This window comes from Mesitornis unicolor, unplaced genomic scaffold (assembly GCF_000695765.1).
Source record: "Mesitornis unicolor isolate BGI_N332 unplaced genomic scaffold, ASM69576v1 scaffold13952, whole genome shotgun sequence".
Taxonomy (NCBI): Eukaryota; Metazoa; Chordata; class Aves; order Mesitornithiformes; family Mesitornithidae; genus Mesitornis; species Mesitornis unicolor.
Window position 1 is genome coordinate 113390 of NW_010167210.1, and position 13718 is coordinate 127107.

Below are 13718 nucleotides of genomic sequence, written 5' to 3' on the forward strand. Positions count from 1 at the left end.
AAAGAAATCCAAATTATCTTCAAATAAGTCCAAGTCAGAAAGCTATCTCAGTGTTTCTGCTTACTCTCAACCATGAAAAAAATTGAAAATGATAGTCTACGTTTGTGCCTTCAGTGGTATCAGCATTCGTTATAAAGCAATGCATATTAGAGTATGACATAGGAATTACTTACAGGTGTATTGCACCAAAGGCACTCCTGGTATAAACCAGTAACAGGACTATGTTCACAGAGCAGGTTGGTTTTACAGTATTTAGACACTGCTTTTGACAAGGATCAGTTTATGAGATTTAAATTCATATTTACTGGAAAAGGCCAGGCTGAGTGGATAGGAATCCAGCACAGGTCATAAGCAAGCTGCAACTTTCTTACAGATTCCCTAGGGGAGGGAATGTTTAAATGACTGTACATCGTGCAGCTCTTTGTCTTCTCAGATCACCAAATGATGTTTGAGTCCAGCAGCAGCCACAGAGCTTTTTGCTCTTGCCCACTTTGCTATGCTAACCATCATCCCCAGAAAAGAAAAGAAAATACACAGCAAGAGTGACCAGCAAGCAGATTTTGACGACAATCTGTAGCATGGGGAACTTTAACCACTTACCAGCTATTTTTATTACCAATGTAAATCGCAGATCACAGAGCAAGATGAGTCGTGTCAAAATAACTGTGTATAAATTCAATATGATAACAATAGAGCCATTTTTTCAACAGTCATGTTAAACTTACTTGTCAATTGTATATTTTTTCCTGATCCCATTAGTTCCAGTCAAGGCTACATCTATATTTCCCATCATGGTTTCTGTTGCAGATACTTTGACATGTATCTCTTTTCGCCAGCCTTTGAAAGCAAAATGAAATAGGTTATGGTTGTAAAGAGACTTCTTCCCTAATGACAAAACTTTTCATATGTTTCAATGTGTTTCAGGGAAGTGAAAGGATCGCATAAATGTGCTTGTAAGCAAACAAAATGTCACTCTTTATTAAGGCAAATAACCTGTGTGATTCTGGTAGTATTAATTTCCTTTCATTCAGATTTGAGAAATGGTTAGTTTCTCTGTTCTGAAATTATTTTTTTTTTACTTTCATGGAGATGTTATATAAGATTTATTTTTCTTCTGTTCTTAATTTTGCTTTCATATTTTAGTGCCTAGTGAATAGGGACCTCAAAGGCTCTCTCTCATTTATTGCCCTTGCAGTTCCTCCCCGTGATGGATTACAATTTATTTATGAATTTTCTCATTTCCCAGTTCTGTGGCTACTTCTACATTAATCACAATCAAAACTATACTTCTTATCAAGTATTGACTTACTGACTTGATGAGTTTTGCAAAAATACCCTGAAGTGGTCTAGGTTTATAAATTTTTGTCAATAAAAAATTTAAACTTTTTTTTAATTTGAAATTTTGCACTTTCCACATAACATTCCTCCCACCTTCAGCTTTTTAGAATTTTTGAAGTCATCATCGAATTAACAAAATTTAGCAGGGTTTCTAGGCCAAAAGTCAGCATCAGTTGATCTGTTTCTATGATTGTCTCAGCCTTTCTCAGGTAATGATGGCACTGCATATTCCCAACATACCTGAAATTCTGAATTTTGTACTAAGTGCCACTCCTTACCTGCAGCAGCTCTCTATAGAAGCATAAGATATTTGTTCACACTTAATTCACTACCACTTTAGCATTCACCACCCAAAAGAAGCACTTACGAGCATATGGAAAGGAGGATCCTGTGTTTAAATAAACCCTTTGCTGTTCCTTTTCAGTTTTATGTGAAAACTTATCAGCATAATGACCCATCAGTGGGCATCCTTCCTTCGGACATGGGAAGCAGTCTCCCTGGGGGAAAATAACAATGTGTGTTAAAAGACATTAGCTGTTTTAATCCCACTTAAAGTATTAGAAATTAGAGTATTTCAGCTTTTTTCCAGTTTTTTTAAAAGGTATTTGCTTCTGAGTTCAGTATTTATTGGTATGGTGAAAAAAGGAGCTGAGATGGTCAGTCATCTTATTTCATCTGGTTGAAAATTGGAGAGAAACAGATTGAAAATCTGGCCTAATTCCTTATGCTCTTGCAGAGACCATAAATAAATACCTTAATGATATTATGCCATACTACCTGATCTGTAAATTATAGGTAATATATTCATTCACAGGGTCCACTGAAAGGCTGTCTGCTAATTATTATAGGGTGGCTAACCGCATTTGCCAACAGTTCTGTCTGGATATCTCACTCACATGGTAAAGATATTTATGTTTAAGAATAATGAAGATTGGGGTCTTGCTTTGGAATGTGTTCTGTCTGCTTTTCAGCCCTTATTCCCATGAACCTTAATGAAATTTATCTACCTACATAGATGAAACATTTAGATCAAGAACTTAATGTCCGCTAAAATAATAATTAGAAAAAAGATAAGTGACTTCATTGCAGTTGGAAAATATGACATTGTTATATTTAAGTAGTCTAATTTTGGTATTTGTGAGGTTCTGTAAGAACTGACATTTGTGAATCTTTGGCTATTTGGGCATTAGATGAATAAAAGGCTAAATGATCATCATCACTTGTTTATTATGAGACTGAAAAAACCATTTCCCTTGTATCACTAAATTCAACAGGGTTCAGGTTGTCAAGTCCTGAATTATAACAAACTTTCAAATTATATCAAACTCTTTCTGCTTGACCAGTCTTTGGTTGCACTGCCAGAATTGGTCCACTAAAAGACCAGTTATATCAGGCATTAAAACACCAGGACATGATGCTGCCTTCTTTCTTTTGCCACTTGAGGGCTGTGTGAGCAGTGCTGTGGTGTATAAATATCTCCCCTGTCCCGTATGCTGTGAATATTTATTGTTTGTACAGATGTTGAAACATTTCTGAAAGCCAGAGGCTTTCCTCTTGATGATGAGTTCCACCAAGTGTAGGTGGATTTCCTTTAACCAGACCCAGTCTCCCTTACTGCTGACCTATGCAAAATGCAAACCCAGCCACTGTCTCTCATTGCCTTCTTACTCAGCAATTCCTATCTCCTTTTGTAACTGTTTTTGGTGTATGTATTAACTGCCTTATTTTCTTCTGGATTTTTGTTTTTTAGTTAGCTGCCTTTACATTTTGCCAGGTTTTTGGGTCTGGTCTTGTTGAGGGTAGTCAGTGGGTCTGGATAGCCCCCCTGTATCCCATGATCCAGAGTGCAGAAGTTGTCCCCGAAATTTTTAAGAGGAGAAGGGCAGGGCTATAACCCTTCAGGCAAATATGTACCTGGTACTTACCAACACAAAATGTCGATATGTTTCACATGGATACCCAACAAATCCATTGGGAGTGAAAATACTCTCAGCATAATACCGGAGACTTCTTTTGTGTCCACATCCAACAGCTCTATATGCTGGGAAAAAGTCCCGGTAAAAAAAAAATTAAAGCTATCCATTAACATAAAGTCCATGCCAAAACAACACTTGTGGGTACTTTTTTTCCTCAAAAGCATTTGTAAATGTCACATCTAAAAAACAGTAATAATTAAGATATGTTTAAAGTGTGAATTATTCGATTTTTATTAAAAACTGTTACGTCTACACATATTTTTTCAATGGGGAAGAGCTAGGTTCTATTTTGCATCTCGCTGTGCTCGTGCTGGAGTTAACAGAGATGGTGATACACCAGGGCAGACCTTGCACAGCGTGCCATCCCGCTATGTGTACTTAACTGCTTTACTTCAGCATGAGAACCGAGGAGAATTTAGGAGAATTTCTCTTTGATATTTCAAAGACTGGAATAATTCATAGCTACAGCATTTGTAAAGCAAGTACTTTTCATTTGCTTACCATTATCACAACATGGTATTTTGTAAAACCGCAGTTTATACTCATTTCTAGAATTAAAGGTAATTGCAGTAATTATTTTACCTTCAGTGGCTTACAGTGTTTTTAAGCCCTAGAAGATCTATGGTCATTTGAGATTGGTGATTCTGTGAAATGCTCTGAAAAGCAAGATGTTGTCAGTGTGTCCTTGATTTTGTCAGGATTATTTGAAGCAAGTACATTTTTGCATCAGTGTGAAATTTATAATCAGTTAGTATAAGAAAGAAGAAAGTGCTATTTGGGTTTTATTTACAGGCCTCTTGTATTGTTTTCATTGGCTCTGAAGCCTCTCCTTTATCAAAGCACAACGCACCAAGGTTAGGTTGTATAAAACCAGCCTCTCCTCTGCTTCAGCATGTGTGGGGGTTCACCTAATCACAGAGTGAAGTCTTGGGGGCACTGAAGAAGTTGCAACGTGGCGCAGCTTCCAGTGAAATCAGAATTTCACGTACTGTCAATTTTTATGCATCTTAAAAACAGACTGGTTGGCGTTGACCACTTTGTTCTTTACATAAGGAAAGAAAAAAAAACCCTCACACAAAAAAGACCTCTGAAAATTATATTTGTCTGTTTTTCTTGAAAATAATCTACATCATCAAGGCTTCCTGAGTATGTTTTCTTTATAGTTCCTTCTTCAAAGCTAATTCAGAAGGGTCTCACTTTTAACTTTCAAAATCTCAGCTCTGACTGTTGGCTTAGTTTGTGCTAGTGCCAAATTCACTTAACATCTATACAATGGGAACATAATGCGCCTCTCCCTATTGCATCAAAAGCTGTAGAAAGAAGTTAATAAGTAGCATTTCTAAAGCACTTCATACATAAAAGCACTACAGAAATGTAAATATTATCAAACAGAAGAGAGATGCATGAAGTAAGGTTTAAACAAGAGGCAGGAGTTAAGGTTGTCTCTATTTTTAGGAGCTGCATGAACAACCAGCTCCATCTGCTCATGTTCAGTTGAGCTGAGCTCCTCCTTCACCACAAAACATTGTAAAAAGCCTTGTGAAATGTTTGTGGAAAATATTTTTTATTCATTATTTCTGAAAATATAGCTATTCTTAATGCAGTCCGATTGGAAAGTGTTTTGGTTCCAAGTGACTTTGTGCACAGCCAGCTTTCAGCCCTCTTTGTTACTAAGTTCTCCCACCAGTTCTAATACAGAGCATTTTTGAAAGCAAATTACTTAACTAGGGTAGGGATTTCAAACATTTAGCTGTGAATAACACATGTTCTTATTTCTGTAGGTTAGGATCAGAAGACAGGATTTTGGGGGTCTATTGTACTGGATCCCAGGGTAATTCCGATTAACTGCCCAGCTTTCTTTGAAGAACAGGAACTACCAATATTACCATCTTCTGTATTTTTAACCTTGTGCTCTTCCCTTTGAAGATGCTAAAGCTGTTAATGGTGTGGATGAGCATGTCTAACCCAAATAATATAGCGACCAATGACTTTCTAGGGAGAAGGAAGCTCAGATTTCAACATACGCATTTTTGGATTATCCTTGAATGAAATTGTACTGGTCCTTCACGTGGTGAATTCCCACTGAGGTCAGTCTGTCAGCACAGTGGCAGGCTCTTGTAACAGGTTGCGATGAACAAGTCTGAGGCTTTAACTGAAGTTTTCATCTGGAATTTGCTTTGGGTAGCATATAAAAAAATTGGAGAACATTTCACAGGCAGCTTTAAATCTTCGATTTTTGAGCATTCTCTCCCTACTCCAAATCCAAGCTTCATAAATGAGATATATATTCAAAAGGCCTTAACTTAGCCTAGCTTTTATTTCTAATTGTAGCTTATAATGAGGTATTACTTCTTTAAAATACAGTTACCTCTCATAAGGTCATTGATATCCTGAGTTGCAGGAGGTACACGTAGCTGCTTGCATCCCGGCATCTTCTTCCCACCATTTGGGTAAAAATCGAGGTGGCCACAGGTCTGAAGAATCCCTGGAGCTGAAATGTGCAATGAATCGAGGCTGATCACTCCCAGGCACCCTGTGGCCAACCTCTGTGTTGGCATCAGCCTTTGCATGAAAACTTACCAAAGTCAAAGAAAAGATGACCAGCGTGAGTATGAATTATATCAACAAATTTTGCGTCTGAAGGATCCAGCCTAACCATTTCGGGAGTGTACTGGAAAAGGGGCCCAGCTGGATCCAAACCTAAATAAATGGAGATATGTCAAATCGAGTAAATAATACTATATGTATGTCATCACATACAGTGTGTGTATACTGTATGTCATTACATTTCTGCCTTCATTCCACATATAAAAATCAATTTTGTGATCCACAGCCAGCAAAACAAGCAAGGTTTTAATGTAGCTGGAGGAATTGCCGCACAGTAAAAGGCTGATGGGTGCGTAGCTTACTTTTCAGGACCAATGCTATAGGAGGTTTGGGGCTTTTTTCGTGTTAGTGAAAAATATGAAATCTTGATACGTTACTCTGAGCATGTAAATTTGTTTGAGAATTTTTATTTCATCAGAAATCTATTTTTATTTCCAAAAGTGCTTGGTTGAAAATGTTACCCCTTCACTTCACTGTCAGTGAGCTCTCCTTGGGGTTAAGCAACACAGTTCTGATCCCAGTTTCCCCGATTGTTTACACAGCTTAGTCAAAGCAGTGTCTATGCAGAGAAAAGAACCGACTGGCGGAGAAAGGAAAGCAGAAAATAGCAAGCCTTTAAAAAAGTGATATGTGAGCGTGTAATGACGCTGTATGTCTCTGTGTAGCTATGCAACTAACAGCTTTCTTCCTTTTCAAGCTGTCCATGGCTATTTACTGACTCGTCCTGACATACTAGATTGAGGGCTTTTAATTTTTCATTTCAGATTTTCAATCTTTTGAGCTGCTGAAAAGTTACGATAGAGTGGGCTTTTAAAACTAAATATGGCCACAAGTTGCTGATGTTTTACAAATCTGTTATTCCACATGTAACACAGTATTATGTTCCTGTTCTTTTATATAATTAAAAATCATAACCAAATGCTCCAGGGGACTTGTGACCTGTGAAAAGTGACCTCTGTTTAGCCACAGTTGGGCCAGTTAAGCCTTTCTGATGTGTTGAAGTTAGGGCCTTTCTCAAAGCTGTGAAAGTTGACATGTGAAGTGCATGGCATGTGATAGCACGTGGCTTTGTTTGTGTGCCACCACGCTAGCTGTATACTGTTAATTATGACAAACCAGCACATTGTGGTCTGTTTTGTATTTATAAGACAGCAGTGATTCTTCAGTTCTCTGGATTTGCATGAAAATAGGAAGTTTCATCAGTTGAAATAGCTTCAGTACCTGTTATTCTTCCAATGCCAGGTTTCCTTCTCCCTGCCTCCCCTGCAGCATGTGCTCCAAGACTATGGCCGATGAAATGAATGTTGGCAGGAGAGTAGCCATAGTCTTTCTGTGAAAGAATGTATGGAAAGGAAAAAAACCATGCGTGTTATGCAGGGGATACAAGCCTGTGGCACTGCATCATGGCCAGACCAGTGGGTGATAGAGAGGGAAGTTACAGTTGTGAGTGGTGGGATCTGTGCCAAAAAAGAACCAGTTCCCAACTCATCCCATCCCCTCTTATATCACGTCTCTGGAAGGGAGTCACCCCTGGCAGGAATTGGGCCTTAAGATAGAAAAGAAGGAAGAGGGAATTTCTGCAAATAAATCCCCTACAGTTTGCTTATCCAAAAGGTGAATGACCTGACTGCTTCACCCCTGAACCTGTACGTTTGGTCAGGACAGAGGTCTGTGTTTTCAGAGGAGGAGTTTTCAGTGCCTTTGTCTGTGGCATACCCTCTCTGTGAATTAAGTGTCTGTCCTGCTATGGAGATGCTCCACCATGCAGGTCCTGCAGGATGGGGAGGACCATGGCAGGAGCACTGCTGGTGTGCTGGTCTCAGCTGAGCTGCTGCGTGGGAAGCCTGACGTTGGGGGCACAGGAGAGTCACTTCTCTCTGTTGGGATCCAGTTCTTGCAGGAGGCAGAGTGTGAGACTCACAGGGAGATTTTTAACCATATTGGCCCTCTATTACTACTCTTCATCTTGTTGATTTTGCTAGACAGTCTCTAATCTGATGTCTTATCCAATAAAAAGGCCATAATGAGTAAAATTTTCAGAAACTATGGCCTGTAAGCCTTTAGGGAAACGCTTATCTGTGGTCTGACACTAAAGCAGATATTTCCATTTGTTCAGAATTAGAGACTTTTAATGACATTTTAGCTGCATTATTGAATAACTCTGCACTTCATGGTTCTATTGTATCAAACCTAAAGGTGCCATCCTAAACACAGCCTTTACCATACAGACTATGCACTGGCTTTCACATTCCTCAGACACTTTTACCTCAAGAAAGTTCACCAGATAGACCAGCTCAGCCCCCACAATGCGGACATTGTTAACGGCCTCGGTGTACAAACCGCTAGAGCCACCCGTCCACTCGGTCAAAATGCAGTTCACGTCTTCAGTGTGAAACATAAACTGGTGGAAAACAGGAGAACAGAAGCAAACAGGCATGAATTACAGTTGTAGCAGGGTATATGCAAACAATATTTTGTTTTTCTGTAGGCAGGGACTCATCTTTTTTATGCGACTGGTAATGACACATCTTCAGTGTATTAATTCCTACTAATACCAAAGAATGAACACAAGGAGGCAGAGTGGAGGCAGTGATTTAAACACACTATAAATACATACAGAAGCTTATTTCAGTTCTGCTTTCCATTCCAGATGCCTTGGTTGTCTTTAGGGTATCAGCTTCTTGTAATGACAGTACCCAGAGTAGAAAAACAGAATAGTATGATTTCTTTTTTATTGTCCAAGCTTTATTCTTCAAAATTTATATGCTTGGCTCATCTAAAAGGATTCATAAATTTGTGTTTATGTGCTTGGATTGTTCAGCCCCAAAGTTCACATATTTTAACTAAAATATACTATTTATGCACTTCTGGCAATGAAACATTCTGATTTTTCATTCTGAAATAATTTCATTTTTGAAATGTGCCTAAATAAAATGAAACCAATCTGCTGAACAAAATATTTTGTTTTTATTAGATCAAATGCCTTACTCAAACCGAAACGCTTATTTTGACTTTTTGCTGAGGTGAGAAAAGTGACTTTTTTTCCCCCTTTATTATTGGCAAGGAATTGAAAAATGAGTTAATTATAGCTTTCTCTGTGGAGGTGAACGCAGCAAAAGGGCATTTAGCAGAAGGGTGAAGTGCACTGTACTCATAGCTGAGGACAAAAGTGTGGTCATGTGGAACTGAGCTTCCTTCTGAGGTTTTTTCCCCTCATATAATCCCTAAATTAACAAGAGAACAGAGGTGTAAATTTTGTGGTAATTTTAAGCCAATTAGTGGGGGGATGTGGATACTTGCATCTTTCAAACACAAGTAAAATAGTTATACCATACCCTGCATATATTTGTTATCCAGGGGAGGTCGGCTCCAGCAAGGTGACCGTGTATAATGAAGCGAGTTTTCCTGTGTGTTCGGAAATTTGAAGCTTTGATAGTTGAAGGATTTGTAGCAGAAATTTTCTGTGTGAAAAAAAGAACAATCAACAACCAACAGAACAAGGATGTGAGTGCTCTGTACCAGTGTCCATTCTGATACAGGGAAGACTACCCAATGGTTAAGGCATCGTTCTGGACTCTGAAGAGATGGGTGTTGTTCCTCACTCATAAACTGCCCTGCTGAGGGATAGCAGTTAATCACTTCAACAAATAATTCACTTCCTCTAGTCAGTTGAACTAATGATACTGGCATCCTTTGCACAATGCTTTGAGATATACTGGTACAGCATGTCATGTAAATACAAGATTTTATCAAACTTGGCCACAGAAATACAAAGATAGCATCTTCTGCAAGGTATCATGAGGTTGAATTTGAATATATACCAATTTTTCTTTCTTTTTTCTTTGAATATAAGATCTTCATTGCTAAGCTGCTTTATATTTTATCCCAAAGATATTCCAGACAGCGTAAGAATGCCCACCAAGCTTACAACATCAGAGGCTGTAGGCATTTTGGGGTTTATTGAGAAGGCATTATTTTCTTTCTTAAAAAAATCTTAATACTGGATTGTCTTAGAACTTGGCTGTTACTTACATTTGTTACAGTTTTGCAAGTTTAAAAGGGGATATCCTGCACTAATCAGCACACATCTCGCCTTCAGTGAAAAACTGGTTCAAGTTACACCTTATAGGCCCTCTTAGCTGGAGATGTTGGACTTGTTTTGATGTGACTCAAACAGGAAAAAACATTAAATGCCTTCACCATTTGTGACTACCATTTAGATTAAAGAAAAACAACAAACCCAACAACTATGAAGCCTTTTTCATGTAATGAAAGCCAACAACAGCAACTAATTACCCCCACCCCCCTATTAATTTACTTAATCATCCTTGCTCTTTGTCCAAGTCAAATTCAAACACTCTGATGATAATTTCTTTCACCAAATGAGGTTAAAGCTCGTCAAATCTCCACCAAACTGCTTCATGCTACAGATGAGGCCAGCCCAGACACCTCCAACACCTCAAGCATCCTGCTGTGAGCTTTTCCCAGTACTCGCTGGCTCGTCGAAGGAAAGGGCTGACCCATTACTGGTGTCTTTCAGCACGTTCCCATTTGATGCATCCTGTACAGTCCTGCGGGCTCTTTTAGGTACTCCAATTTGTCACTTCCTCTCACTGCCGCTAGTTTGCAGATAGTGTAGAATACCACAACTTCTTACTTTTTATTCTCTACAGCTCCAGAGTCTGCTCTCTCTACACTTCTCTGCCTGATGTGTTTTCACAAGAGATAACCTGGTTCAGATCTCTGCAAGAGAAACCTCCAAGCTTTCTCTATGCAGTATCTTGCCAAGGCTATTTCTTTAGCTTTTTAGTCATCATTTTCCTTCAGTGCTATTCTTAAAAAAATGTTTAATATTTGTTTATTTCCCTTATTCATCACAATTTCAATCTCTTTTTGGTTGTTTCCACATATGGTTTCATTCTCTCCTTAATTTTTTCTCTAGTGTGCTGTTTTCCTTTCTAAGCTTTCCTTTAATTTTTCATCCCATTTTCCTTCCCCTCTCTGGTGAACACGAATACTACCTCTTCTGATCTTCACTCTTAACTACCTACCTACTCTTAGGGCTTAGTGTTGGCCACCACATAAGCAGAGCCTCCATGACCAATCGTATGTATTTCATAGGACCTAGTAATCATGTGTATGAACCACATCCCTGAGTTGTGTGTATGGGCCTGAATCAGGTTTTTAATCTGGAAACACACAGGACTGCCTTCCCTACCTTTGGCCTTATACCTGAAACTGAATTTTGGCCATTGGCTTACTGTAGAGAAGTATATAAAATATATCCAAAGTATCTCAGATGACTTGTGTTAGAAGGCTGTGATTAAAATGTTGTAAATGTACCTGCCTCATCATAGAGCTGAAATGAGGAAAAAGAAATGAGTTGGAAGAAAATTAGGATGGATTGTTCCTGGAGTGTGTAATGTAGAATTGGGGCTTTTCCTGGGACACTTATGAGCAAAAATGGGAGAAGATAAACTTTTTGTATAATTTGTTGAATGTGTAGTACACTATCGGTTATTAAATCAAAGCAGTTTCTTACTTGATGACTTATGATGTTTTCTCTAGTGTAAAGGAGGAAGTTGGTGTTGACAGTTGCTGGAGAGCTGGGCAAGCCTGCCAGTTGTCTCTCTGGGATCCCAGACCAAGGGGGCCTATCTGAAAAGCATCCGAGCCTCTCGTAGCAAACTTCCCTTCCTGGGGTATGCAAAGAGAAATGTTAGTGTTCTGGGAAGGTAGCAGGTCAGGCTGCCACCACTTTACATGAAGCTGGCAGGACAGTGTTTATACTGGGGAGTGAAAAATGGCTGGTTCAGATTAGAATGGCACCTGTGTCCATTTTTCATTAAGGGGCTCAGTTGTGCTCCTGTGCCTTGTGCATGAGGCAGGGGCTTGAACTTCAAGACCAATTTCTGCTGCACACATAGTGTAGAGCTCAGTTTGGTGAACTCATGACTTATTTTGTCAAACATATTAACACAGTCATTGGAAAAAGACAATAAAATCTTCATCCAGAGAACAAACCAGCTTTTGCTGTCAACACAGAGCAGTCCTTCAAATTAGTGCTACTGCTCCAGGGATTATCTAAATTGTTGTTTCTTATGCAACAGTTCATGAAGCAGTAAAACAAAAGCAAAACATTAAAATAGATACATCTGGTTGCTCCACAATGTACATTAAACATCATCTTTATTTTTTTATCACCATAAGGTTTTAGTGGCAGCTATAAAGTGGAATTTGAGTGGAAGCCTATGGCAAAGCACAGCCTTGGGAAGTGTGGTCTGTGCCTGAAGGACTAAAGTTTCCCAATTTCTACTGTGGCTTTGATGCAGTAATGATGCAAATATGACATATGGGTGTTGCCATTAAATGTCATCCTTAACTACTGTTATAGCACAACAGTTGTGAAATATGAAATAATTTTTATTGCTATTAAAAAGGTACTGAAAACAATAGGAATCTATTGTCACCTAGGATAGGTGACAAATTCATACTACATCAGACCGTGACTTATTCTGTTCATTGCTCTGTATGAAATACAGGGGCAGAGCGATATATACTGAAAACACATCTAGAGAAAGAGAAGATTTAATTGTGGAGCTGCAGCTAGAGACTCCACAGGTGGTCAAGTATTTTCACAGGGACCATTCCTCTGAAGCCAGTGAATTTTTGGAATGTGTCCTTTTGTTGCTCTCTGCTCTTTCTGTGTGTCCATCCCTATTGAACTACTCTTTTCTGTTGGAAAAGAGCTGTTTTGGACTGGAATATTTTCTTTTTCTCTCAGTCGTGCTGTGAAGACTAAGGGCCTAGGCCGATGTTCCAAGTGTTGTAGCTGCCATAAATGCTGCTGTGGGCTGAGGGTAGGTAGGGCGAACTGTCCTGGAAGAATTTTAGTATCAATTCATATCTAAAAATACCTTTCTAATTCCCATGAACTTTGCTAGCTGTAGAAACCCTTACAGAATGAAAAAATAATAGGTTAAATGTGGGAAAGACATGAAGTAACTCAGTGTTCCTAAGGAAGTTTGTTAAACCCATTCCAAAGCACATCCTTTTTCTAAACTACAGTTATTCTGGTGTAAGCTCCACACAACAATTTTTACCATTTATAGATTTTATCAACTATATGTCTTACCTCTGGCTGCATCAAGAAGAAAGAGAGTAGTGATCCATACTGCAAACATCTAAAGGAAATAAGAACACAATTCAAACCTGACTAAAAATTGAATCTGGAATTCATCTAAAGGCTTCCTTGACCCATTAATAAAAAGTCATAGTGACCACAGAAACACTCCAGGCATTTAAAGAATTGGATCCAAAAGAATCAACAATTCCTTAAAAACAGCAAAGTTTCAAGAAAATACCTTTGGGTTTCTTTCTGTTTGCCATGGAGGTCCTGCATATGCAGGATATCCTCTAGGCATCTCTTAAAGATTATCTACCTGACCTTGACAAACACTCATGCTTTTTTTGTCTCTCTAGAGCTGCAATCTGTGGGCAAGGAAGTAAAATTCTTAAAGGATTTGCAACAACTTTTCATGGAGTGAAGTTTCTTCTATCATTTAGTAGAAAAGTTACTCATAGAACTGCTATTCAGTGATTGTATTTAAAAGAGCACAAGAATAAACTTAATTTGTGTTCCTAAATCACACAGGTAGTCTTGAAAAATTCATTTTGATCATTGCTGTCATGTATGGACACTTATCAGCCCTGATCTGCATGATCACTTCGTCACCCACTGATCGGTAAACATCAGAGTACATGGAGCCAGTCATTTACTTTGAAGTGAAGTAGGGA

The 13718-nt window shown here is 38.7% G+C and overlaps 1 protein-coding gene across 1 annotated transcript in view; it reads right to left on the bottom strand.

Moving 5' to 3' along the window:
- Positions 1 to 721: 721 nt before the first annotated feature.
- LOC104536093 (pancreatic lipase-related protein 2-like) overlaps positions 722 to 13718 on the bottom strand; it is a gene marked incomplete at its 5' end in the record, with an annotated part of 13454 nt that continues 457 nt past the window's right edge. The window contains 10 exons of the mRNA XM_010178624.1: positions 722 to 837; positions 1706 to 1835; positions 3264 to 3379; positions 5683 to 5805; positions 5895 to 6014; positions 7143 to 7251; positions 8188 to 8322; positions 9257 to 9382; positions 11464 to 11618; positions 13057 to 13105. Of these exons, the coding sequence (XP_010176926.1) occupies positions 722 to 837; positions 1706 to 1835; positions 3264 to 3379; positions 5683 to 5805; positions 5895 to 6014; positions 7143 to 7251; positions 8188 to 8322; positions 9257 to 9382; positions 11464 to 11618; positions 13057 to 13105 (1179 nt within the window). The remainder of the gene's footprint in view (positions 838 to 1705; positions 1836 to 3263; positions 3380 to 5682; positions 5806 to 5894; positions 6015 to 7142; positions 7252 to 8187; positions 8323 to 9256; positions 9383 to 11463; positions 11619 to 13056; positions 13106 to 13718) is intronic.